The following is a 26,723-nucleotide window of genomic DNA, read 5'->3' on the forward strand; positions in this document are numbered from 1 at the left end:
CGAAGACCTTCGACGTTCTATAAACGATATTTAACCGACGATTTAACGGGACTTACGCCTAACGCGATATAATACTTAACTCTCGACGATTAAACGATTTAGAAGAATCCGAGATTCTTCGGTATATAAAGAAGCTCGAGTTATAAGGATTCCCGCCCCGGCTAGCCTATATAGCGGATATAGCTAATCGACTACTCCGTATACGCGCTAGTAGATACGTCGGAAAGAACTAGATTATATCGTTTATTAAGCGATACCTAGAACTTAAATCGAAATACTATCGCGTCTACGACTATAAGAGAGCTAAATACGAAGATCTAGCGAAAATTCGGGATTAGTTTCGGCTTATAGTGAATATAGTTACGAAATATAGCGTAGCGGAGTCTAATATCTATAACTTCGACGAGACTAGGTTTATAATAGGCGTTCTTTATACTATAAAGGTCGTTATAAGCGCGGAAAGGTCTTTAAAACCTTTAATAATATAGCTTAGGAATAGGGAATAGGTTATAGTTATTTAGGGTATTAGTACGTCTAGCTATATAGTCCCGCTATTTATTATTATCGTAAATAAAACCCGACTCGAAAGCTAATATCGAGATAGCCTATTACTATTATAGATAATTATTATAATAACCGAAAACGGGTAAATAATAAACGAGAGAGGCCGAGAATAGATTAAGTATTTCGATCTTTATATAAAACCGCGAACGGTTAATATATTTTATATCTTTATCCTTAATAAATACGAAAGTTACTACTTTAACGAATTCCTTTAATATTACGAGAATAATAATATTATACCTCTCTATATACTTACTTACTTATCGTATTTACTCTAGCCTCTCGACGTTATTTATTTCGGACTATTAAAGGCTTCCTATAATAAGTAAATCGAGATAATATCGCGAATAAGTATATAATATATTATTAAGGAGGACTTCTTCGTTACGTTTTCCGCTATATTTAAGGAGACTTTTATAGAAAAAAATATATAAGCGGGCTTTCGGGGTATTAGGTTTATTCCTTATAACCTAGATTATATTATTTCGAAGCTAGTAGTAATATAGAAGACTCTAACGCCTCCTAAGAGTAATACTAAGTTACCTAAACCTTAGGTACTAAAGACGCTTAATAACCCTATTAAAGTTAGTTTATATACCGATTATATTATTAATCGGATTAAGAGATATTAAAGAAGCTCTTTAATATTAATTATTAAAGCTATTAAATAATAAAGTAAAGTAGTATAAGTTATAATATATAGATATACTCTTATTAACGAAGAGTTTAAGATTAATTAGTAAGAGCTTATAGTTATTAGTAAATATTATAAGGTTAAAAAAACCCGTATATAGTATAAAGGACCTCTTACTATAAGTTAAGCTTAGGTTTTAATTAAGTAGAAAGATCTAGATATAGTTATAAAGTAAGAAAACCGCGTAAGTAGTAGTTACTGGATACGGTCCTCCGCGACCGCGCTAAGGTATAGTAATTACGGCTAGCCTAGATATAATATCCGATTATATTAAGTATATATAGATTATATCGGAGTAGATGATTTCGAGTAGAGACGAATTAATTTTCAGTATTATAGTTAATTTCGTAGGGGTTATATATCGATAAGTATAATAGGGTAGTCTACTCGCCCGGGTAGTCTACTCGCCTAGGAAGTACGTTAACGATAAAATCGATAAAGTCGTTATATTAATTCTACCTTTTATTATTAACTTCTTCTCGCCTCCTCTATAGTTCTATTAAAAGGCTTTACGCTAGCGAGTACTAGAGTAAGTACGCTTAACGTAGTAGCTCGTAATAGCTTAATTAGAGGGCTTAGATCGTATTTTTATCGGTATATTTCGTATCTCGAAGCTAGAATTCCGAGTACTTATAAGCTAAGCGTAAGCCTAGTATATTATTCGAGGCTCTTAATATCGATTAATAGAATAAAAGCTATTAATTTTTCTATATATCGTTAACTATATAATAACGTAAAAGGTAATAGAAAGTCTATTAAAAGTCCTTTAGAGCTATATTCTAAGGATATTCGATAAAGTATTATAAGCGTTATATAAGCTCTATATCGAGGTCGTAAAGCTTTTTATCGACGATTTCCTCGATAAATTTATCGAGTTAAACTTACGATATTATTAGTTTAATAGCTATATTAGAGCTATTAATAGAATTTATATATTAGCTTTTATAGAGGCCTCCTCTTAAAAGAGATTCTTTAATAAAAAAGGAGGGATATCTTAGAACGTATTTACTATAGTGAAATTCGACTTTATATTTAATTACGTTTTAATAAATATAGAGGGGTTAATAAATAAATCTATTCTTCTAATATAAGCTTTAATAAAGTCGTTCTAAGTATCTAAAGGCCGTTTCTATTTCGTAGATAGTAGGTTTATATAGGACTTTTAAAGGTTTATTATACTATTTAGAGGATATCGATATTACTTTAGAGACTTCGAAAATATCGATTAAGATAACCTATTAATAGAGGATAAGTATAATCGTATCTATATATACTTTTAAGCTATCGTTAAATAAGTTTTTAGTATCTTAAAGCGTATATTTACTATATTAAGGAAAAGACCCTTAGAATACTTATTTAAGATATAAATTAATATAATATATACTTTAATAAGTCTCTAGAACTTTCTATAATAATAATAAGATAAAAAAGATAATTTAAAAAATATTAAATTTATTATAAATATTAGAATAAATATAGAAAAAGCATTATAAAGGGTAAAAGAAAAAGTATAATATTAAATTAGAAATAAGTAAAGCTTAGAATTAAGGATATTAAATAATAATTCTATTTAGAAATTAAAAGAGTAAGTCTCTAATTAATTAAAACGCTTAAATCGATTCTAAGCTATACTATATATAATTAGCGTTATTAATTATATAAACTAAAATCTATATTTAAATATTAAATTACCTCTTCTATTAAATTAATCCCTCTTTCTATATTAACTTATTTATTATTTATATTACTTATTATATTTATTCTTTATAGAAATAATAACTAAGAGCTCTATAATAAGTAATTAAAGGTAAAGGCCTTAAGAGGATTATTAGAGAAGTATTCTTTTACTTCTAGAAGACCTTTAAATCCGAGATATTAACTAAATAGCTATTCGTAAATAAGTAATACTTACCCTATTACTACTTCGCCTTTAGGAGCTATAAGCTTATTAAGGCCCTCCTAAATTACCTAAGTAGCTACTATTTAGCCCTATATTATTAAAAGTTAAGCTTTAGCCTATTAATACTACGAGGAGAGTAAAGAGGCCGAAAAGGGTAAGTTAAGGCTAGAGAGATCGACCCTTAGAGTAGGAGTCTCTATATTATAGCTTAGATCTTATATCTTACTTAGCTTCTCGATCCGCTACCTCTTTCCCTACCTTTTAATTATATTTTTATCGCTTAAAGGCTATTATTAGCGATAATCCTAAACCTCTATAATATCCTCGCTTATTATATATATATAAAACTATATCTCTTTTATTAGAGAGTTAATATAAAGGAAGCCTCGAAGCTATACTTAGGCTATATAATTATTCCGTCTTTTAAAGGTTTCTTAGTTCTATTTAGAGGTTAATATTTAACCTATCTCGTTATTATAGGTTATTCTAGAAGTCTCTATAAGTTATAGAATCTTCTAATATTTAGTATAAAGATTATTATATTTTATAGAGAGCGTTTATAAAGTAATATTTAGTATAAGGAACGTTAACTATAAATCGGGTAGGATTTCCTCGAGCATAGCCTTAAGAGTAATACGCTTATTACTTATTATAAAGAGTCTTCTTTATATTATTAAATATTTAAGGCGTTTAAGGAAGAGCTTCGTAGCCTCTAGGTATTATATAAAACGACCCTTCCGCCCCTTAATTTAATTAGTATTCGGGTCTTTTTACGTATAGAAAAGAGATTCGGATTCTATTCGCGAAAAAGTATCTTTATTATTATTAAATAGGTTAGTTTCGTTAAGATCGAGGATATTTCGCTTAAGCGTAGAAGCGATTCTAACTATATCGTTATTAGTAATTAAAAAGTTCGATTCTATAATAGATATATAGAAATTCGTATAGTAGAGGTATAGAATTAATAGACTTAGTTATAATTTACGATTAGAAAAGAGGGTTAAGGCTCGATACGGAAAGGAAAACCCTTAATCCGACCGTCTCTAACTATTTTCTTAATTAGGTAAAGAACCGGGGGCTTAGAGGTACTTCCGAAATAGTATACTAGTACCGTTTTAAGTAAGTCACTTAGAGCCAAATATATTTAGCTTTAAATGCTCGAGACGATCAGGGCCTTACTAGGTGACTGCGTGCTTATTGTAGGCTCCACATCCCCAAGTCTTCTGTAGTCATTCAATCACACACAGACAACAATCACACACGAACCACACACCTCTCTTCTCTCACGCCAATCGGCTCGCCTTCCCTCCAGGCAGGTCGTCATCAATAACAGTACGATCTTACACCGCGTCTTCGGGCCTTATCTTTTTATTGCTGACTTTTCTTCTGGAAGCTCCTGAGCACCCTTCCTTGGTCTTGCATCGCTCAGAAACGTGTGTTTCGACTCGACGTAGAGATTGTGTTTGGTGTGTTGAAGTGGCCTCGTCACCCTCATTGAGTCAAGCTGCAAGCTCCTCCGGACCTCGTTTCGCCAAACCTCCATGAGCATCAACCTCGCAAACCTGCCCAAACGCTTATTGGCCCGTAGTCGACCGCATTCGCTGTTTCCGGCTTTTCCGAGGCCTCATCTGCGCCCACTCTCACGCCCCTCAAACCACGCTGTCCGCCTTACGCCAGGAGTGGCATGCGCTCCCAGAGTAGATCATCGATTCATCTATCCTGAGCAACTTGAATCTCGTCTCGACCTACTTGCCTTGTCTGCCACTCTTCTACTGATTTGTGTTGGAGTCAGCTTGGGCGACTACTGGGTAGAACAGAAACCATCACAGACACCCACGCAAGACGTAGCTGTCGTTTCCAAGAAAGAAATCATGGGGCAAGAGGCGCATCCAGGACGCCCGGGAAACCTGACGCCCGACCAGGAAGAGAAGTTGCGCCAGTTATGGGGTCACGTTCTCAAGCTGTGTGGTGTAACGGATGAGAATGTCAACGGCATGACTGAGGCCGTTGCCGGTGGTGCGGCCGACGCCGCATCCGCCGGTGACACAAACTCCCAAACCGGATCAGATCTGGCCACGCCCGGTGCAGGCAAGGCTGAGAAAGAGAAACCTAAGAAAAAACGCATCTCTCTGTTCGGCAAGAAGCATAAGGCTGCCGAGAATGAGTCGCCCACGCAAGCCCAACCTTCACCTGGTTTGATGACTCACATCAAAGAGGGCGATGGAGAGGACAAGTATGGGCAGACACAGCAATTCTTCGACGCCCTAGCCAACCAGACACCTCAGTCGCTGCGTGCCACCATCTGGAGCATGGTCAAGCATGACCACCCAGATGCTCTGCTGTTGCGCTTCCTCCGGGCTCGCAAGTGGGACGTCGACAAGGCTCTGGTTATGATGATTTCTACCATGAATTGGAGGCTCACCGAAGTTCATGTTGATGACGACATTATGAAGAACGGCGAGGCTAGTGCCGTGGCAGACGAGCAAGGCGCCGACGGAGATGCCAAAAAGCTCGGTGCTGATTTCATGGCTCAAATTCGCATGGGTAAGAGCTTCTTACATGGCGTTGACAAGTCTGGACGTCCCATTTGCGTTGTTCGTGTGCGACTTCATAAGCAGGGAGAACAATGCGAGGAGAGCCTCGAGCGGTACACTGTTTACCTTATTGAGACAGCACGGATGGTTCTGGCGCCGCCTGTTGACACAGCTGTGAGTTCTTGAGGCGCTTTTGCAGCGGAACTTCTGACTGATTTGTATTTCAGACAATCATCTTCGATATGACCGGTTTCTCCATGGCTAACATGGTATGTTGAAGCTTCCATTCAGCAACCTCTGGTCACAGGAACACTGACATCTTACAACAGGACTACACCCCCGTTAAGTTTATGATCAAGTGTTTCGAGGCGAACTACCCCGAGTCGCTTGGAGCTGTCTTGGTCCATAAGGCCCCATGGGTGTTTCAGGGTGCGTACCGTTGGCCCGCCAGTGTGTACAATGACCAGCTAATCGATGGTAGGGATCTGGAGGATTATCAAGGGGTGGCTCGACCCTGTCGTGGCAAGCAAGGTGCACTTCACCAACAACGTGAAGGAGATGCAGGAGTTCATCGAGCCGCAGCGCATCCCTCGCGAATTGGACGGCCAGGAAGATTGGGAGTATAAATACACCGAGCCAATCCCTGGTGAAAATGACAGAATGAAGGACACGGTGACCAGAGACAAGCTTCTGGAGGGGCGAGAGCATCTCATTCAAGACTGGGAGACAGCAACCATGCGCTGGATTGCCACGGGTGGGTCCGCAGAAGCGGCTGCGGTACAAGTCGAGAGGGAGAACCTCGCGCAGAAGCTCAGGGTGGATTACTGGACCCTCGACCCGTACCTTCGAGCCCGCTCCTACTACGACAGAATAGGTGTGCTACAGGATGGTGGAAAGATCGATTTCTACCCAGCTGCTGCTCCTCCGTCTGGCCGCGTCGCTGTTGAGACCTCAGCCGACGATTTAGACTAGAAGTTATGACTTTGCAACGAACACATGGTTCATAGTCTTGGTGCTTAACCACGCCACAGGGCCTGACTGCTCGAATTTTCAACTGGTACATGCAGATACACGGACATGTGCCGGCTTCTGTGGAGACTACACCTTGGACTTGAGCTCCTCAAAGAGGGCCTTGAGTTTATCCATGTCAGTCTGCTGCTGCGGCCAGCGGATACCGAGCCCTTCCGTCTCATTGGGCTTGGGGATCTAGGAATAGAATTAGCTAACACGCAGCACATCAATATAAATACAGCATATACCATGTGGAAATGGACCTGCGAGTGTCAGCAATTTCTGTCAGAGACGAGGAAGGCGTGGCAAAGAACTGACGTGGTCCACCATCTGATGAGCGGTGCGGCCATTGTTCTGCAGTATGTTGTAATCAACTGCGCCGGTGGCGTTAATCAGCTTCTTGACGACGGGCTGAGCGGTGTATTAGCTGAACTGTGCCAGGGTTGGAATTGTATTATGGTGCAAGAGGCTTACCAGAATCTCCATCAAGTGGTCGTCAGGAATATCGGTAAGCTTGGCACCATGATGCTTAGGAATGACGAGCTGGTCCAAGTTAGTGACTAAAGAGTCAAAGCCGACGAAACACGTGATAGTTTGAGTCTTACAGCATGACCCCGGCTTAGTGGATTTATGTCTAGATACGCCAACGTCTTGTCGCTCTCGAAGAGCTTGAAGCAAGGTATTTCTCCTGAAGCCGGGACACAAGAGGGGGTCAACGGTGAAACCAGGAGGGAACGTGTCATCAGTACCCACCCTTGACGATTTTGCAGAAGATACAAGAAGCGAGGCTGGTCATGTTGAAACGTCGGCAATGTTGTCATCAAGCTGAAGTAAAGCTTGTATATTGTCAGTGTTTCGATGAAATGGGAAGAGGAGAGATCTGTGGACGCACGATGAATGAATGCGTACTTTCCCCGCAACGGGCACATGGATTAGGTCAGCATTTTGGATCTCTATATAGATATAAATTAGACAGCGGTTTAGCCGGAGTGGGACCACTTATCGAATTCACCTCTTGCCTTTTACCAGATGTGACCGTTAGTTGGCCCATAAGACTCCATTCCCTCAATCTTTGGCCACCAATGAACGTGAGTTCGAATCTTGTTTTGGAATTTGGATCACATTGTTTTTGCCTGTTCCTCTGAAAGCACCTTCCTTCCACTCACGGGTCATTTATCCCTGATGAGCCCAGCAGTCGACCCACGTCGAATCTCTAATTGAAATATCTTATCTTTGACGGTTTGATGTAGGCTGCTGTATCACATCATGATCGATGTCGTGCATGCTTGCAGAGTTTGGTTGTTCATAGAAAACACTGTTGGAGCACGAAATGAGCTTATTGAGAAGAACTTGCAGGGCGGGGTAAAGGGGGATGATACAAACTGAGCTGTAATCCCTCCTGGCATTTGAAGTGGATGGTCGGTCAGGTTATGGCATCCTGCAACCCCACCTTCCCGTGCCCAGGGCAGGAGGGGGCAGACCCCACGTACGTCACAGCGTCACCCAACTGCCTGCTTGTCGCGTACATGGTTCATTTCTCAGCCTCGCAACCTCTTAAATCGCACGTACGATAGCCAAGTATCCAACAGAACTCTTCGCTACGCACCCGATTTCACCTGAATACATACGCCCGTCATGACCCGTTATAAGAACACTCTGTTGTACGGCGGGGCATTGGTTTCTGACCTGCCCGAGAAGTTTGCCGATGTCAGGTACGGAGAAGCGACGACGTAGTCCGAGCCACATGAAATAATACCTAATGCTCTCGTAGCAAACTAAGACAGGTACCGGACAACCAGGAAGTCTACATCGACCAAGATGGGTTCACCAGCATTATCTTCGACATCACGGAACGCGTAGGCCCCTCTGGCACTGGTCCAGAGATAGATGGCCGCGCCCTCACAACACACCTCGAGGAGCTGGTAGGCTCTGAAGTGGACACTGTCAAGGTGTGGAACACGACAGAAACCCAGTTCTCTCGTATTGGGTACGTACATGATAGCTGTTCCTCCTTCGCTGTTCACCTCCTCTGACATGGTCTTTCTTTCTACCAAGCGAGGACATTCCCGCCTACACCCTGATCGCGACACAGACCCCCCGTGCCGAGTCTGGAGACAGGTCGTCTTCGCCCGACTTCACGGCGATTATTTTGACCTTACTGCGCCTCGAAAAAGAATCGACGGACATCCTCATCACGATCAACGTGCCTCACATTAGGGGCGAGTACAATGAAGAGGACGTAGATCTCGAGTTGGGAAAGCAGGGCAAGCTGATCGGAGATGCGGTTGATTATGCTGCAAGGGTCTGGGAGACCTTCAAAGTCAAAGACTGGACCCTTTTTGGGGAAGTCTGAGCTGCTCAGCTTCACCAACACGTCAGGTTTGCCTATCATAGCTGTGATGTCGAATTATATACCCAGCCCAAGCGGTTCATGCATCCTACCAAGTTACAACGAGGTATCAGCACTGCGCGTCCCTCACCACAAGCCCCATACGCCCTTTACAGATTGTCATGATGCAACGCATCGCATTCATCGGACTGTACCATCTAGCCTACTAGACTTGTCTCCCTTGGCCTCATCCAGCTGATGTTCCGAGGAGTCCAAGGCCGCTGCAGCTCCGGTTCTACGCGCCCACTTCTGTGCGATGAGTAGCATCATTCCCTTCTGCGGACTCCCCGGGTTCTCCTTCTTTACAATCGGCATCTGCTCTTGAACGAACCGCTGATATCCTGACTTGTTACCAGCGGGTTTCCGCGGGATTGGTTTAGTTTGTTGCAACGGGCCCTTGCAGGCGCCGCAACGATGCCGTTCGGGGTTGATACTGCGCGAATGCCGCTTGAAACCTGTCCCGCATTCTGTGCATGTCCAGACGTACTTGAAATCAATATCATAGGAGTGCTTCGTGGTTACCACTATGCCCCTGTCTGCGAAAGTCCTTGACACTTGAGCCGCCCAGGTCTTGAACTCTTTGCCGTGGGGATTGCCAGTGATGCCGCTGATCATGAAGTTTGCGAGGTGACAAAATTCATGAGCAATGACATTGAACAGCCGATCTTCGTTGTCAATGACCTTTTCAGCAAGTTCGATGGACGCGTAGTGTCGGGACATATCAACGCTCCCCTCAATGCCGGCCTGTCTGTCAGGAAGCTTCTCTTTCCTCCAATTCGCGCGCCCGGCCGTGGTATTGAGCTTTTTAGACCATACAATCTTAATTCCTCCTGTCGATTTGGTGAGCTTACGAAGCTGACCCTGGAGAATCGCGTCATCAAGCTCCGCGAGGAAAACCTCTCCAAGATGCTGTCTTGATTGTTCAAAGCCCTTCTTCAATGCTTGGCTTTTCGGCTTAAGTTTGCCTATATTGGATTTCTCGTGGACCTTTTGTGCTGGTGGCAGTAGGCTTGTTTTTATGGGCAAGCATTCGTCTTTCCACTCATCGACAGTGTCCTGATTCCAGAATAGGTCCTGACTTGGCCTTTGGGGTATTGTAGGCAACGCTGTCAGCTTTCTGGGGTATGTCAATGTCTGACTGTTCTGCCCTGACGGTGGTAGTAGCGTTATCGTCGCTTTTGAAAACGCCAAGTCTTGGGACGAGTTCGTCAGAGAGCTTCCCAGGTTCAGGTGTGCTAGGGACCCAGCTACATCATGAACAGCTGAATTCTGCCGAGACTCTGGTGTGTTCTTTCTGCTGCCTGATGAGCCTACTTTGTGCTTTCGTACAAGCTCCCTGGATTTTGCATCGCACGTACTGGCCTTCTTCCCTTGATTTTTGTTGATAGCCCTGGTCTCACGCGATGTACTGGACACACGAAGGGGCAACCCTGCCGGCATGAGATGTTGATATGAGCCGCTGGAGGTGCAGCTATAAAACGTATCGTCATCCTCGTCGTCTTCCCCTTCGCCTGCCGTATCAATTGTTGAGTCCAAAGATATGATTGAAGCATTGTTGGCGTCTCCATCATCGCCCCTCTGAGATGACGATACCGGCAGTGCTGCTGAACATGGCTGATTACGAAGTTGGTATCGTTCAGCAGCATTTTGTATTCTTGATGAATGCTCATTGACGTGTCTTCGACTGCCGTGTGTCTGTTGCTCAACAGTATGTTCATTGCGGGTAGGAAATTTGTGATAAAAGGCGTCTCGTGCTTGTCCTAGGCTTCCGTGTCGGATGAGGGTGGGTGCTTTAGTGCTAGTCGTATACCCCGCCGAGTTGTTGTCGTCAGGTTTGGCGAGGCCTTCTTTGGCTTGTCGTGTTCTTTGTTGAAGTCTCTCCAGCAAGATATCCAGGTCTGGCAGCTCGTCATCGCTGGAGAGGTGGTCCTCGGCCATGATGACAGGTGTCAGCGAAATGGACCAAAATGAACTCTTCTGGGACCTTTACAAAGAAAGGACTCTTCACTTGGAGGACTTATCCTTCAGTGATATCCGTAGACCGCAAACGAATCGCGGTTACCTACACAATGGAGAATCTGCTGGGAAGATCCAATTACAATAGAGCCGTTGCACGGGGCAACGGTTCGGAAACCTCGATTCTTGATTGCTGCGCTGTTGTGAGCATGGTCCGAGCTCGCAACTCCATTCATTCAGTCGATGCGAGTTTGATCATTCTTTGGCCACAATGAGCTAATACCATCCACCTGCGTTCTCGGAAAGATGCGCTTTTACCAATCAGGTCCAAAATGCTCAAGATTCAGTGATCGACTTTTGACCCAGTTGGCCTCTTCCTCAAAACGCATAGTATAGGGAATTGAGTAACTTTGCAACCGTTCTTTTTCCAAGATTCACGTCTAGCACACCGAATGCAACCCTAAGCCGCCAGTGTTGGTTGATGATGAATACGCAGCATGTCCTGCGCGAACTTGCATGGTTGATGCGGTGGTATGCAGACTGGCTGTTATTGCTCCGCCTCCAAAACACAAGTCGTGGTATGTATTAGTGGGCCGTAGTACGACGCCCATAATTTGGACCACGCCGTGCTTTTGAGGTAATGTGGCATTCGGGCACTCCACAAGTCCGACGATCCCGTCCCCCATCGGAACCCAAGGTATTGTGAGAGCGGACAAAGTACGCCTTGGCAGCACGTTGCCTCATCAGTTCAATCGAATTATGGGTTATGATAGTGTATGGTATTAGGACTCTGCATCCAGGTTTGAAAGGACTGACTGGCTGGCTTTTTTCTTCGAGCTCAAAACCATGTTCCGCCAGCCATTGAGGGAGCAGCGAGCAAAGTTGGTGCGATGGTGATAGCAATAGTGAGTGGGAATTCCAGCGGTGACAGGTCCACAATCCCCCTAAATTCCAGGTCATTGATGGGCATGTCAGTTCGGCCTGCACAATGATGACGACTGAAGAGCTGAACAGGCAGCACTAGTGCGAAGAAAATGACCAGGGCAGTGATGCCGCGTCGCCCTGCCCCTGCCCCGGTACACTGTATTTAGAATGGAACAGCGGAGGCTCCCATCACTGACATGCCAATCACATCACGCTTTGGACCTACATATACATTACCGGCCAGCCCGCTGAGTCCTTCCAGGTTTGGGCAACAGGCTGGATGCCCCCTGCATTTGCAATGTTGTTGGTGGCAGCAAGGTACAACTGGACCATGTTTAAACGAAGCTCCTATTCGCTAATGTTGTAGGCCGCGATGGCGATACGGTGTGTACACACATTCAAAGTACCATTCCGCGGATTACCCACCACTGCACGGTATGTTGAAGATCGATTGGTGTGCGAGCCAGAAGCCAAGGACGATTGCGCATGAACTGAGCCAGAAACCCTCATCGCTCTTTCTCTCTAGCAATGCTGTTCCCTCTTCATCAAGACTACGCAAGAGCCGTGATCTTGATGCGCACAATGTTGGCCGGAGATAAGGTCTACCGGTAGATCGTGCCCTCAACATGTAGGACCCACTAAGGAGGCACTGTTGACACAGGACGCTTTCGGCGCACTGTGTGGACCCGTACAGCGGAGTTTGAGACAGAGTGGGCTCAACGGGTGACAGTCCGGCAGGGGTAACAAACAGTGCGATGAACGAATTAGTCACCTCAGACGAGTAGGTGTGCGCGAAAACCCGAATGCCATGTGTTGCTGATGCCCCTGGCTAAGGCACGGTAGAACGCACTGTGGTATAGCGAGCAAAGTTTCAACAAAGTTGCAGTGGTCTTGAGGAGCATCACGATGCTCAGGGGTGTGCTCTACACATAACACAGTGATCTGTAACTCATTGCACTGTTTTCCACAGGCATTGCAAGGAGATACAGGATCGGCTTGCAAGTTCTGCTGCTCGCTACCTACCTCTCCTGAGCGAACCTCAGACCAGGTCTTGGCAGATGGAATCCCTCACACAGTACGGTACAAGCACTCCATCGTCACTGGCCCACCATCATTCTTTCTAGCGCGCCGAGTGCCCCCTTTGCCCGTGCCACCCCCTGCCTCGCGCCTCCCAACCTCGATCCTTTCCTCTTTTCCAGTACGATTGTCTGGATTCGCATTTCCATCTTCATCCGCAACCCCCCTTTCCTTCTTACCCACCTGGAGCATCTTGCATTGGATGCTGCACGACCATCAACCGCGTTGATTGTCTGTCAATTCTTTCCTGCTGCCTCTCTCTTTAAATTGCCTCGTCTCGGTTCGTCGCCAGATGAGCCTACACAGGCAGTCTCAAGCCTAGTCTTTCGCTCCCATCGCCACTCGTTTGACACGTTGAGGAGCAGCGACCGCATCGCCCCGGACTCAGCAGCAAGCCCCGGACGCCTCGCTCGTTCGACCAGAACGACCAGCCAAACAAAATCACGAGAATCTTCTTTATCAAACCCCAAAGACACATTTCCCAGCCGACCTGCCGCGCTTCCGCGACTTCCGGCGCCACTGCATCCACGCTTCGTGTCGAATCCGACAGCAGCTGAGGAGTCTTCGCCATCATGTCGGGCTATCCAGCCGGTGGCCACCAGGACTACGATGACGGCTACGGCCAGCAGCGTGGTCAACAGGGAAACCAGCAAGGTAGCACTGCAAACGATGGGTACTATCAGGACAATAACGACCAGTACTATTACGACAACCAAGGCTACGACACTCGTGGTGGCCAACAGGGCAACGATGGGTACTACGACGAATCGTATGTTGTAATCAGACGCCCTTGCGTTGATCCATCGCGAATTCCCAGAGTGCCACGCTAACATTGCTCAGGGGCTATTACAATGCTGACCCCAACAATCCCTATCAGCAAGATGGCGGTTACTACGACGGCCAGGACCAGTACCAGGATGACTACTACAATGGACACAATGGCCAGCAGGGACAAGGGGCGTACTACGACCAGGACTATAACCAGGGCTACGGCTCAGGTGGCCGACGTCAGGGTTCTGAAGAGGACTCTGAAACCTTCAGCGACTTCACAATGAGGTCCGACATGGCTCGAGCCACCGATATGGACTACTACGGTCGTGGAGATGAGCGCTCCAACAGCTACGGCGCTGATCCCTCGGGCGGTCGCGGGTACAGGCCTCCCTCGTCTCAGATCTCGTACGGCGGCAATCGCTCTTCTGGCGCCTCAACTCCCAACTACGGCATGGACTACAGCAACGCCCTTCCTGCTGGGCAGCGATCTCGTGAGCCGTATCCTGCTTGGACTTCGGATGCCCAGATCCCGCTCTCCAAGGAAGAGGTTGAGGACATCTTCCTGGATCTGACCGCCAAGTTTGGTTTCCAGCGTGACAGCATGCGCAACATGTACGATCACCTCATGACTTTGCTAGATTCGCGTGCTTCTCGCATGACCCCCAACCAAGCGCTCCTGTCCCTTCACGCAGACTATATCGGCGGAGACAACGCCAACTACCGCAAGTGGTACTTCGCCGCTCACCTCGACCTCGACGACGCTGTCGGTTTCGCCAACGTGAAGGGCAAGGGTCTCAAGCGTAAGAACAAGAAGAATAAGAAGAGCAAGGACCAGACCGAGGATGAGGCGCTGGCCGACCTTGAAAACGACGACAGCCTCGAGGCTGCTGAGTACCGCTGGAAGACCCGCATGAACCGCATGTCACAACACGATCGCACCCGCCAGATCGCCTTGTATCTGCTGTGTTGGGGCGAGGCGAACCAGGTTCGCTTCATGCCTGAATGTCTCTGCTTCATCTTCAAGTGTGCGGATGACTATCTCAACTCTCCGGCTTGCCAGAACCTGGTTGAACCTGTTGAAGAGTTCACCTTCCTGAACAATGTCATCACGCCTCTATATCAGTATTGCAGGGAGCAGGGCTACGAGATCTCGGATGGCGTTTACGTGCGCCGGGAACGTGATCACCATCAAATTATTGGCTACGATGATTGCAACCAATTATTCTGGTATCCCGAGGGCATCGAGCGCATTGTCCTTGGCGACAAGTCCCGCTTGGTTGACCTCGCCCCTGCCGAACGCTATCTCAAGTTCGCAGAGATCAACTGGCCCAAATGCTTCTTCAAGACATACAAGGAGTCCAGGTCATGGTTCCATTTGCTTGTTAACTTCAACCGCATCTGGATCATTCACCTTACCATGTTCTGGTTCTACACCTCTTTCAACGCACCAAGTCTGATCATCGGACCATCTTACGAACAACAAGTCGACCAAGACCCTGTTGCTTCCAAGTACTGGTCTGTTGTCGCTCTGGGTGGCAGCATTGCCTCCCTGATCCAAATTTTCGCCACACTTGCTGAATGGGCTTACGTCCCTCGCCGCTGGGCTGGAGCGCAGCATCTGACCAAGCGACTACTCTTCCTAATATTGATCTTCGCCATCAACATTGGTCCGAGTGTCTACATCTTGTTCGTCGCCACAGCTGCACAGGAAAAGATTGCCAAAATTCTGGGCATCGTCCAATTCTTGGTCGCCGTCTTCACTTTCCTCTTTTTCGCCGTTATGCCGCTGGGAGGCCTGTTCGGCAGCTATTTGACCAAGAACTCCCGGAAGTACGTGGCCAGCCAAACCTTCACCGCAAGCTACCCTCGCCTCAAGGGCAATGCTCTCGCGATGTCCTACGGCCTCTGGGCCGCTATTTTTGGCGTCAAGCTTGGCGTGTCATATGCCTATCTGGCCCTGTCGTTCAGGGATCCGATTAAATACCTTTTCATCATGAAGCTCAAGTGCCAGGGCGATTCCCTGTTCGGCACTGGCATGGCCGATGTCCTCTGCAAGCAGCAGGGTATCATTCTGCTGGGCTTGATGGCATTCACTGATGTTATTTTCTTCTTCTTGGACACCTATCTGTGGTACGTGTTGATGAACACCCTGTTTTCCATCGCTCGATCATTCTACATCGGTTCTTCGATTTGGACGCCTTGGAGGAATATTTTCTCCCGCCTTCCTAAGCGCATTTACTCGAAGGTACTGGCCACCACGGACATGGAGATCAAGTACAAGCCCAAGGTCCTGATCTCCCAGGTCTGGAATGCCATCGTCATCTCCATGTACCGGGAGCACCTGCTTGCTATCGACCACGTTCAGAAGTTGCTGTACCATCAGGTCCCTTCCGAACAGGAGGGCAAGCGAACCCTTCGAGCCCCTACCTTCTTCGTCTCACAGGAGGACAAGTCTTTCAGCACTGAATTCTTCCCCGCTGATAGCGAGGCTGAACGTCGCCTGTCTTTCTTCGCCCAGTCGCTTTCCACCCCGATTCCAGAGCCTCTGCCTGTGGATAACATGCCGACATTCTCCGTTCTCATCCCCCACTATAGCGAGAAGATTTTGCTCTCACTTCGCGAGATCATTCGGGAAGATGAGCCGTACTCCCGTGTTACTCTGCTCGAATACCTCAAGCAGCTTCATCCTCACGAGTGGGACTGCTTTGTCAAAGACACCAAAATCCTCGCCGATGAAACCTCTCAATTCAACGGCGAGCTGGAGAAGCCAGAGAAGGATGCCGCCAAGAGCAAGATCGACGACTTGCCCTTCTACTGCATCGGCTTCAAATCTTCTGCCCCCGAATACACACTCCGCACTCGTATTTGGGCCTCGCTTCGCTCTCAAACACTGTACCGCACGATTTCTGGTTTCATGAACTACAGCCGCGCCATCAAGCTTTTGTATCGTGTTGAGAACCCCGAAGTGGTTCAGATGTTCGGTGGCAACTCTGACAAGCTCGAGCGTGAGCTTGAGCGCATGGCGCGCCGCAAGTTCAAAATCATTGTCTCTATGCAGCGTTACGCGAAGTTCAAGAAGGAGGAGATGGAGAACACTGAGTTCCTGCTCCGCGCCTACCCTGACCTGCAAATTGCTTACCTGGACGAAGAATTGCCCGTTGCTGAGGGTGAAGAGCCGCGCCTCTACTCCGCTTTGATTGACGGACATTCTGAAATCATGGAGAATGGCATGAGAAGACCCAAGTTCCGTATTCAGCTTTCTGGCAACCCTGTCCTTGGAGACGGCAAATCAGACAACCAGAACCACTCCATCATCTTCTATCGCGGCGAATACATCCAGCTGATTGACGCCAACCAAGACAACTACCTTGAGGAGTGTCTCAAGATTCGCAGCGTCCTAGCCGAATTCGAGGAAATGAAGACCGATACGGCCTCGCCCTACACCCCTGGCGTCAAGAGCAAAGCATTCTCTCCTGTTGCTATCCTGGGCGCTCGCGAGTATATTTTCTCAGAGAACATCGGCATCCTTGGTGATGTTGCCGCTGGCAAGGAGCAGACGTTCGGCACGCTATTTGCACGTACTTTGGCTGAAATTGGCGGCAAGCTACACTATGGGCACCCCGATTTCCTCAATGGTATCTTCATGACCACCCGAGGTGGAGTTTCCAAAGCTCAGAAGGGTCTACATCTGAACGAGGATATCTACGCTGGTATGCAAGCTGTCATTCGTGGTGGTCGTATCAAACACTGCGAATACTATCAGTGCGGCAAGGGTCGTGATCTGGGTTTCGGATCGATTCTGAACTTCGTCACCAAGATCGGTACCGGTATGGGAGAACAAATGCTTTCGAGAGAGTATTATTATCTTGGTACACAACTCCCTCTTGACAGGTTCTTGTCCTTCTACTACGCCCACGCTGGATTTCACATCAACAACATGTTCATCATGTTGTCCATTCAGATGTTCATGATCTGCCTGCTCAACTTGGGCGCCCTTCGCCACGAAACCATTCCTTGCAATTACAACCGAGACGTTCCTCCCACCGACGCTCTTTTTCCTACTGGCTGCGCCAACACGGACGCGATTCAGGACTGGGTCTACCGCAGTATTTTGTCGATTATTTTCGTCATTTTCTTGTCTTTTGTCCCCCTGTTCGTGCAAGAGCTCACGGAACGAGGATTTTGGAGGGCTGCCAAACGTCTGTCAAAGCAAATTTGCTCGCTCTCGCCGTTCTTCGAGGTCTTCGTTTGCCAAATTTACGCCAATTCGGTCCAACAAGATCTGTCGTTTGGCGGCGCTCGGTACATCGGTACTGGTCGTGGGTTTGCCACCGCTCGCATTCCTTTTGGTGTTCTCTATTCCCGCTTCGCCGGCCCTTCCATCTACTTTGGCTCTCGACTCCTCATGATGCTCCTATTCGCCACGGTCACCATCTGGCAGGCGGCTTTGACCTATTTCTGGATCACCCTGATGGCGTTGGTCATCTCTCCCTTCCTCTATAACCCTCACCAGTTCGCTTGGAGTGATTTCTTCATCGACTATCGCGACTTTCTACGCTGGCTCTCGCGCGGTAATTCACGGTCACACGCATCCTCGTGGATTGCTTTCTGCCGACTTTCCAGGACGCGTATTACTGGTTATAAGCGCAAGGCACTCGGCGACCCATCCGGCAAGATGTCCGCCGATGTGCCTCGCGCCGCAATCGCCAACCTCTTCTGGGGCGAAATTGCCTGGCCGTTCGTGCTGGTTCTTGTGACGGTTGTCCCGTTTCTCTACATCAACGCGCAAACTGGAGTAAACGAGGATAACAATCCTAACGTCACAATCGCACCGACGAGCTCGTTGATCAGGATCGGCGTCATCGCTTTGGCGCCACTTGCCATTAATGCGGGCGCGCTGCTTGTATTCTTCTGCATGGCATGTTTCATGGGTCCTCTTCTCAGCATGTGCTGCAAAAAGTTCGGCAGCGTTCTAGCCGCTATTGCTCACGCAATCGCAGTCATCATGCTTCTGGTTTTCTTCGAAGTCTTGTTCGTGCTGGAGAGCTTCAACTTTGCTAGAACTCTGTGCGGAATGATCGCCGTTGTAGCTATCCAGCGGTTCATCTTCAAGCTCATTGTCTCGTTGACATTGACGCGCGAGATCAAGACTGACCAGTCTAACATCGCATTCTGGACAGGAAAATGGTATTCCATGGGTTGGCACTCGGTTTCCCAACCAGCCCGCGAATTCCTCTGCAAAATCACTGAGCTGAGCATGTTTGCGGCCGATTTCGTGCTCGGCCACACACTGCTATTCTTCATGTTGCCCTTGATCCTGATTCCGAAAATCGATATGCTTCATTCTATTATGCTGTTTTGGCTGCGGCCCAGGTACGTCGCAATCACTCCTTCCAAGCAACACAAGACTAATATTCATCAAGCCGCCAAATCCGTCCGCCCATCTACTCGATGAAGCAATCAAAGCTTAGGCGCAAGCGTGTTTTCCGCTATGCTGTGCTCTACTTTGTCATGTTTGTCGTCTTTGTGGCTTTGATCGCTGGACCTGTTGTTGTCGGCAACCTGGATGTCCTGGACCCTGAAAAGCAGTTTGGAAACCTGGTCAGTGGCATGAAACTGGTCCAGCCGAACGGGCTTGACCATGATGACACACGAAATGAGACCGAGACGGGCCCCAAGGGTGACGACTACACCGGAGTCGCCCTGACAATTTCCACGTTCTCGCTCGGCGGCAACGCTCGGGCGACAAGGGGCGCCAACGACAGGATGGTCCGTCTTCTTTAAGTCAACCAGCAAGGCTTGTGTAGTGTGTCCCCTAAGATTCATTCCACTCATGGCGACAGATTGGAGCACTTGACATGTCGACATACGGGGAACAGGGTAGGCGGATGCGAGCCCCCTGTTGGGCATTTTGTTTCTTTATGCAGCAACAGTCTTGTCTCACGCGGTAATGGGAAGTTGGGCCTTAGAATTGTGTATAGTATGAACTTGTTAGGTCAGATCGTCTGAAAACTCTTATGTCCTCGGTGCTTATTGTGTCTGTGGAGCGCATAGGTGATACAGCCGGAGCCCTGCCTCAGTACATAGAATGGTCACCGCCTGCCTAAAAAGCTTAATGTACATCTCAGCAGGTACTAGCTCAATACATAATCGAGGCCGTCCACTTCTGTGAAACATAGGTAATGTAGGGCGGACTAGATATGCAGTTCGTTATATGCCCTAATTCAATGAGCGATATTTACTCTCTGCTACTCGAATATGATCATACGAAGAAGTACTGACGCTAAATTTAGGCACCAGAGGTATAAGGCGCAGCATTGTGGGTCTCCTTTCTCTTGTACGCGTCTGCTGCTTTTTCTCCGTCACATCCCACGTCTGTCATATTGGGTGCCTTGCCTACATAGGTACCATAGAGATCCACTAGCGCCGCTCCCCTGTTACGGAGTATATCCTTCACATGCATGGAGAGTACCTTTTCCCAAAGCCCATTCAACCACTGAAAATCAGACACCAGCCTAACGACAGCCCCTCGTGCGAGATATCCTGTTTCAGCCAACGTTTTCCGTCGTCAAAGGAAAGATACGTCAACTTTACGATGGATCCCGACGAAATCCGGACCTTGGTGGCCTCTTGGTGGCGACACGCCGCTACGAGCTTTCAGAAAGTCCCTGGCTCAGCGGTCCTGGTGCGCTACGTGCAGTCTAGCTATCAAAATGATCCCATTCGATCCGCTCTGGAATTGGTCCTCGTCATCTTCTTCATCCGCTATCTTCTGTCGCCTTCCTACTCGACCCAGAAACAGAATTATGTCAAGCTTCGCGACGACGTACGTCACCCCTGAGGTTGTGATCTGAGGCAACTTACCTTGTTCGCTAATACGGGACTAGGAAATCGACGAGTTGGTGGAAGATTGGACACCTGAGCCTCTTGTGGGTGCTCAGACTGCCTTTGAAGAAATGGAGGCTGAGAAGCTTCCCATCATCGTCGGGTAAGATTTGACCAGATCAAGTATTGAGAGAAACCATTCAGCCATTAACTAACCATCGTCTAGCCCGACTGGACCTAAATCGAAGCTCGGGAATGGACGGACCGTGACAAATCTTGCGACGTACAATTTCTACAACTTCAATGCCAACGAACAGATCAAAGAGAAAGCAATTCAAACACTGCGAACATATGGGGTAGGACCTTGCGGTCCCCCCCAATTCTACGGAACACAGGATGTGCACATGAAGACAGAGGCAGACATTGCAGCGTACCTTGGTACAGAGAGTTGTATCGTGTACGCGCAGGCTTTCTCTACAATCTCCAGCGTTATCCCAGCTTTTTGTAAGCGCGGCGACATTATCGTCGCTGATCGGGCCGTAAATTACTCTATCCGGAAAGGTCTGGAGATTTCCAGGAGCAGCATCAAGTGGTACCAGCATGGCGACATGGACGACCTTGAGCGCGTGATGCAAAAGGTTGTCAAAGAACAGGCCGGCAAGAGACTTACAAGGCGATTCATTGTCGCCGAGGGCCTCTTCGAGACCACAGGTGACAGCATTGACCTGCCGAAGCTCGTCGAACTCAAAGAAAAGTACAAGTTCCGCATCATCCTCGACGAAACATGGTCCTTTGGCACATTGGGTCGAACTGGACGAGGCTTGACGGAGGCGCAGAACGTTGATCCTACGCAGGTAGACATGATTATTGGGTCTCTGGCTGGACCTCTCTGCGCTGGCGGCGGCTTTTGCGCCGGGGCTAAAGATGTGGTTGAGCATCAGCGCATATCCGCAGCATCCTACACATTCTCGGCAGCTCTTCCCGCGATGCTGGCTGTTACAGCTAGCGAGACGGTTAGCGTGCTCCAATCTAACCCCGACATCCTGACGCAGTGTCGCGATAACATTCGGGCGATGCGGGCGCAACTCGACCCCCGCAGCGACTGGGTGACGTGCACCAGCGTTCCCGAGAATCCCATCATGCTACTGGTGCTGAAGGGTGATGTAGTTGAAGCCCGCAATCTTTCCATGGTGGAGCAAGAGCGTCTCTTGCAGGATTGTGTTGATGAGGTATAACGCTCCTGTTCGATTTCATGTCCTCGTTATTACGAGTGGATTTGCTAACGGTCTTGGGCAATGCAGGCTCTAGCCAACGGGGTTCTTATCACTAGACTCAAGACGACGCCACTGCTAAACAGCATTGGACCCCGTGACGACGGGTGGCAGGTTCAGCCGGCCCTCAAGATTTGCGTGACGTCGGGCCTGTCGAAGAAGGATATCGAGAAGGCGGGGGTAACGATCCGACATGCCATTACAAAGGTTATGACCCGAAAGGCCAGCATTCGAAGCGCGTGATGGAGCAACTCGCTGTAAAACATTCGGTTTCAGGCTGTGTGATTCCCAGCTGGCTTTGGAGGCACAGGTGTGTACAATGGAATGCGAATCGCAGAAGATGTTATTCTCATGGCCTGTTGAGACAAGGCAGGTGAGGGTAAGTTAGCTGATTCTTCAGGATCGACAATTTAATCTTAATTCGGTATGTATCAACAGCTACCACAAATGCACTTTCAGATGCTTGTCGGTTGCGAACTCCAGGAGGTGTGAAGCGAAGATGTTGATCCAAGACCAATTGGCGAGTATCCCTTGCGATGGCAAACCGTCAAGAGAGAGAGGGGGTGTAGAGGGGTAGCGAAGTCTGGCATGCACTGCATTCCAGTCGCGACTTGTCCCGCCCCCTCCCCCTCTCCCTCATTTCTGTCCGTGTTCTCAATGTTTTGGGGGTTCTTGGCTACATTCAGCAGCCAATGCTGCTCGTGGTATGCAGTATGCCTGTCGCGGTCGTACTATTTCTTCCTTGCACCCCGGCAATCGTTGCGTCGCAGCATACGCTCTACCTTCTTTTCTCCTGTCTCCTTCTTGCGCGATTGTCCAGCCTGGACACTGTTGTAGTCTTCTCTCATTACTCTATGCTTGTTCAGCCGGTATGTCCGTCCCAGACTTGGTTCTGTGGTCGAGGAACCTACCATGACGGAACGTGCTAACTTATCCTTCGTGGAAGTCGCGGTACGGCCAAGCACCCTCACTCCTTAATCAAGCTAGAGCCTTTTGCGCTCATTTTCCACTTCATCATGAGAGCTGGCATGTTTTCTCTTCCTGCCGCTGTGACACTTGGCCTGCTGGCTGTTTGTCAAGCGAAGCCGACTGGTAGGAACACATCGAAATCGTCTGTCTGTTGACTTCCCTAACCGAACTTATAGGCAACTACCGGCATCGGTTGCTTCATGCTGAGCGCCGTGCGGAACAATTGTTGACAGTCGTGGACACTTCTGTTTCATCTCCGACCGTAGTCCCCAAGGTTGTGGTCTACAAAGGCAAGGACGGCTCTGGTCAGCACACCGCCACGAGAGACGTCCTGTTTGTGCCTGCCGAGACTCAAGTCATCACTCTTGAATCTGCGGACTCGACACCCAACGCCAGCTCGACTCTCAAAACGGACGCTCCTGCTGCCACAGGCAGTTCCAAAACCGGGTCCGGCTCGGCTGCGAGCAGTCTCCCGGGCATTGCCTACGCACCGTACACTGCATCGGGTGACTGCAAGTCAGCCGACCAGGTCCATGATGACTTTGTTACGTTCACAGGAAAGTACTCGATGGTCCGCATTTACGGAATCGACTGTGAGCAGGTGGCCAAGGTTGTCCCGGCTGCTAAAAAAGCTGGTCTCAAGCTCTTCCTTGGCATTTTTGAGCTTGCAGGCATCGATCAGCAAGTCGCGTCCATTGTTGAAGCCGTCGGTAAAGAATGGTCGATCGTCGATACTGTCAGCGTTGGCAACGAGCTTGTGAACAAAAAGGCTGCCACTCCCTCCCAGGTGGTCTCGGCTATGAGTCAAACTCGCTCGCTTCTCAGGGATGCCGGTTATGAAGGCCCTGTCGTCACTGTGGACACCTTCATTGCTGTCCGGGACAATCCTGAGTTGTGTGACGAGTCTGATTACTGCGCAATGAATGTCCATCCGTTCTTCGACGGAAACACTCCGGCCGATGAAGCAGGCTCCTTCATTACCCGCATGGTCTCTGAGGTGCAGTCGAAGCTGGCCGATCCATCCACGCGCATGGTTGTCAGTGAGACTGGATGGCCGTGGCAGGGAACTATTAACCGCGTTGCGGTTCCTGGCCGCAGCCAGCAGAGCATCGCCATCGAGTCAATCAGGGCCGCCTTTTCAGACCATCCTGGCGACCTTTTCCTCTTCTCTGCTTTCAACGATCCCTGGAAGCCTGTTTCCGCCGATACTTTCAATGCTGAGCAATTCTGGGGCATTGACGGCCTTGACTCGTCGTCCTAAACTGCCGAAGGCATGCTTGGGACACGCATCGTTGCCAAGGTTCGGTTCGGTTTATCGTGATGTCGATGTCATGGGGCTTCGGAATCGGAACTCAGCAAAAGTATTGGACATGCTCGGCTTTTAGATCTCGAGCACTTCTGAAGCAGAGCGACCAGCAATATATCGACAGTCATTTCATCTTTAGTTCTATCCTGATACACATATAGGGTCAAAAAAAAAAACTCCCGGCATGACTGACTTGATTGATCTCCATTTGCTTGCTTCCGCGATGGCAATAGCTGGGCGATGATGGCTCGCGCCATCAACCTATCTTGGTACTTTTATTGGCCCCAAAAGAACCTGTCTTCCCAATCGAACGCATAGAGGTTTGTCCATCCACTGGTAGTGTGGTGATATACATGGTTGGGTGCTGAAGGACCTTACAAGCGGCATGGATGTTATGTCCTCTTACAAGCCCCGGGAGACTGCACCTCGCCAACCGATGGTCAGAGACCTAAAGGGGTTGGGTCTTGGGGTCTGAAGGAATGTCTACTGTATTGGTTGTATCCTCAAGGCTGGCGGGCGATGCCGAATGATATGATATGATGCTGATCCGTGAAGCATGTGATTAGGCGCCGCAGCCTTGGGGTTTTACTATTCGCGTGATCCACAACATGAAGACCTCGAAGCCATTTTGAGGTGCACAGCTTGTTTGTTCACATTAGCTAGGATCTAGAGGCTCCTCAGGCAGCTGCGTCTCCAAAGGTCTCCAAAGCGCTGTCTCAGAACCAGAATACATCTTCGAGCTGCCGCTTCTGCATTTGATCACGGAGAGCGTCGGGGACACTTAACGAAATGTCTGTCGACGAAAGGGGGATTTCCTGGGCCCCATAACTTTATACGAGTTTCAAGGGTCTAGCAGTGACTGTTACGACCTGAGCACTGTGTGATGCCGTCGGCATTTCAATAGCTTCCTCGAATCACGCTATTCGCATATCCACCGTGGCATTACGTTTTGGCAGCATATACTTTATCAGCTTGTCATATGTACTTCAACTTGTTTGAGATATTTTGGCCAAAGAACTCGTTGGCGCGCAGAGTTACTCCTGACTGCTGTATGTCGCCGCGCCCATCACGTGACATGTTGAGGAGGGAAAATCTTGAATACAAGCTTTCTCACCCGAAGCAGTGACTTGGTTTTTCATTGATACTGTTGAACCGCAACTCAATCAATCACGAAATTCTACACCATGATCATGGGAAAGTCGCCTTGTCGGATCTTGGTCATGGCTTCCGGCCATGGCTCGAACTTCCAAGCCCTCATTGATGCCATAGCTGTTGGTGGGCTTCCAGATAGCCGCATTATTTCTCTCATCACGAATCGGAAGAATGCACATGCAACTGCTCGAGCGGAGAAAGCAGGTCAGGTCTTCCTCGTGTGAACTTTTTGAGCCTTCAGCTCACCTCAGATTAGGCATCCCTTGGGAGTACTTTAATCTGATCAGTCACGGGTTCTTGCAAAGGGGAGAGTCAGATGAGCAGAAGGTGACTGAGGGGCGTCAGAATTACGATTCTACGCTGGCTGCAAGAATACTCTCAGAGAGCCAAGAAAAGCCTGAGTTAATTGTTCTCGCCGGTTGGATGCACGTCTTCTCAACTTCGTTCCTGGAGCCTCTCGAGAAGGCAGGGGTGAAGATTATCAATCTTCATCCGGCTCTACCAGGTAAGTCAAGAAACACACCAGCAGGGCTCCGTACTCATACGTCGATGTAGGAGAATTCGATGGGGCCAGGGCGATTGAGCGAGCTTTCGAAGAGCTCAAGGCTGGCCGCATCAAACGCACAGGTATAATGGCCCACTACGTTATTGACGAAGTGGATAGGGGCGAGCCTATTATTACTCAAGAAATTGAGTGGAACGGGGAAGATTTGGAAGACTTGGAGAAAAAGATTCACTCCTATGAGCACAGTTTGATTGTGAGGGCGACGGCAATGGTGGCGAAGGCGATCATAGACAGAAGGGACACATAAACAAAGACACTACAGCATCCCCCACCCAGGTAAAGGGTACAATATTTAAAAGAATCAACATCTTAAAGATATAGTTACTATCACTATTAACAAGCCTGCTAAGTATAGGATACTATTAGTAGTATATACTCAGTTAATATTAACCTAGTAATAGGTAGCCTATACTCTATATACTTTATAAGGCTTAGATTTATATACCCTCCTACTCTAGAAATAGAGTAAGATATAATAACCCTACTAATTAGAACCTATAAGTAAATAACTACTTTAAGTAAATAGTGATTTTAAGTTAGGTCTTATATCTTAATAGATAAAGGTAGAAGGGAAGGGAGAAAAGAAAGTTATTATATTTTAGGAGGGAAGTATTAGATCGATATATAAGTTAAATATTCTAATCGCCCTTATTTTAAGCTAAAGAATATAAAGGGGTTAAGGGTCTAAGAAGAAAGGTAACGGACTTCCTAGGCGAGTGGACAACCTGGGCGAGTAGACTACCCTATAGCGACTCGATGCATCGATATATTTAAGACGTAATAACTCTACCTACTAATATAGAATCGCTTTCTAT

General features: G+C 47.9%; 7 protein-coding genes across 7 annotated transcripts; 5 read left to right on the forward strand and 2 right to left on the reverse strand.

The window, feature by feature from the left end:
- Nucleotides 1-5,029: 5,029 nt before the first annotated feature.
- On the forward strand, nucleotides 5,030-6,664 carry D7B24_004079 (uncharacterized protein; the record flags this gene model as incomplete). Its single annotated transcript, XM_028638255.1, has 4 exons — nucleotides 5,030-5,866; nucleotides 5,920-5,961; nucleotides 6,022-6,121; nucleotides 6,174-6,664. 4 exons carry the CDS (start codon nucleotides 5,030-5,032, stop codon nucleotides 6,662-6,664), a joined length of 1,470 nt encoding a protein of 489 aa, XP_028490381.1.
- Nucleotides 6,665-6,790: 126 nt separating this feature from the next.
- On the reverse strand, nucleotides 6,791-7,499 carry HNT1 (hit protein 1; the record flags this gene model as incomplete). Its single annotated transcript, XM_028638256.1, has 6 exons — nucleotides 6,791-6,898; nucleotides 6,952-6,966; nucleotides 7,022-7,114; nucleotides 7,178-7,246; nucleotides 7,309-7,391; nucleotides 7,457-7,499. 6 exons carry the CDS (start codon nucleotides 7,497-7,499, stop codon nucleotides 6,791-6,793), a joined length of 411 nt encoding a protein of 136 aa, XP_028490382.1.
- Nucleotides 7,500-8,338: 839 nt separating this feature from the next.
- MOG1 (multicopy suppressor of ts gsp1) lies at nucleotides 8,339-9,056 on the forward strand (the record flags this gene model as incomplete). The annotated part of the gene is made up of 3 exons (XM_028638257.1): nucleotides 8,339-8,415; nucleotides 8,475-8,690; nucleotides 8,759-9,056. 3 exons carry the CDS (start codon nucleotides 8,339-8,341, stop codon nucleotides 9,054-9,056), a joined length of 591 nt encoding a protein of 196 aa, XP_028490383.1.
- A 177-nt stretch (nucleotides 9,057-9,233) lies between these two features.
- On the reverse strand, nucleotides 9,234-11,030 carry D7B24_004082 (uncharacterized protein; the record flags this gene model as incomplete). The annotated part of the gene is made up of 1 exon (XM_028638258.1): nucleotides 9,234-11,030. The coding sequence occupies one exon, from the start codon at nucleotides 11,028-11,030 to the stop codon at nucleotides 9,234-9,236; it is 1,797 nt and encodes a 598-aa protein (XP_028490384.1).
- Nucleotides 11,031-13,621: 2,591 nt separating this feature from the next.
- Nucleotides 13,622-19,604, forward strand: FKS1 (1,3-beta-D-glucan synthase; the record flags this gene model as incomplete). Its single annotated transcript, XM_028638259.1, has 3 exons — nucleotides 13,622-13,818; nucleotides 13,890-19,193; nucleotides 19,244-19,604. 3 exons carry the CDS (start codon nucleotides 13,622-13,624, stop codon nucleotides 19,602-19,604), a joined length of 5,862 nt encoding a protein of 1,953 aa, XP_028490385.1.
- An 811-nt stretch (nucleotides 19,605-20,415) lies between these two features.
- Nucleotides 20,416-24,146, forward strand: LCB1 (serine palmitoyltransferase component; the record flags this gene model as incomplete). Its single annotated transcript, XM_028638260.1, has 8 exons — nucleotides 20,416-20,646; nucleotides 20,708-20,808; nucleotides 20,872-21,874; nucleotides 21,947-22,123; nucleotides 22,209-22,226; nucleotides 22,754-22,785; nucleotides 22,863-23,008; nucleotides 23,062-24,146. 8 exons carry the CDS (start codon nucleotides 20,416-20,418, stop codon nucleotides 24,144-24,146), a joined length of 2,793 nt encoding a protein of 930 aa, XP_028490386.1.
- A 1,229-nt stretch (nucleotides 24,147-25,375) lies between these two features.
- D7B24_004085 (uncharacterized protein) lies at nucleotides 25,376-26,155 on the forward strand (the record flags this gene model as incomplete). Its single annotated transcript, XM_028638261.1, has 3 exons — nucleotides 25,376-25,547; nucleotides 25,600-25,848; nucleotides 25,899-26,155. The coding sequence occupies 3 exons, from the start codon at nucleotides 25,376-25,378 to the stop codon at nucleotides 26,153-26,155; spliced, it is 678 nt and encodes a 225-aa protein (XP_028490387.1).
- Nucleotides 26,156-26,723: the final 568 nt, after the last annotated feature.

This window comes from Verticillium nonalfalfae (assembly GCF_003724135.2).
Source record: "Verticillium nonalfalfae strain VnAa140/NRRL 66861 chromosome Unknown scaffold_226, whole genome shotgun sequence".
Lineage (NCBI taxonomy): Eukaryota > Fungi > Ascomycota > Sordariomycetes > Glomerellales > Plectosphaerellaceae > Verticillium > Verticillium nonalfalfae.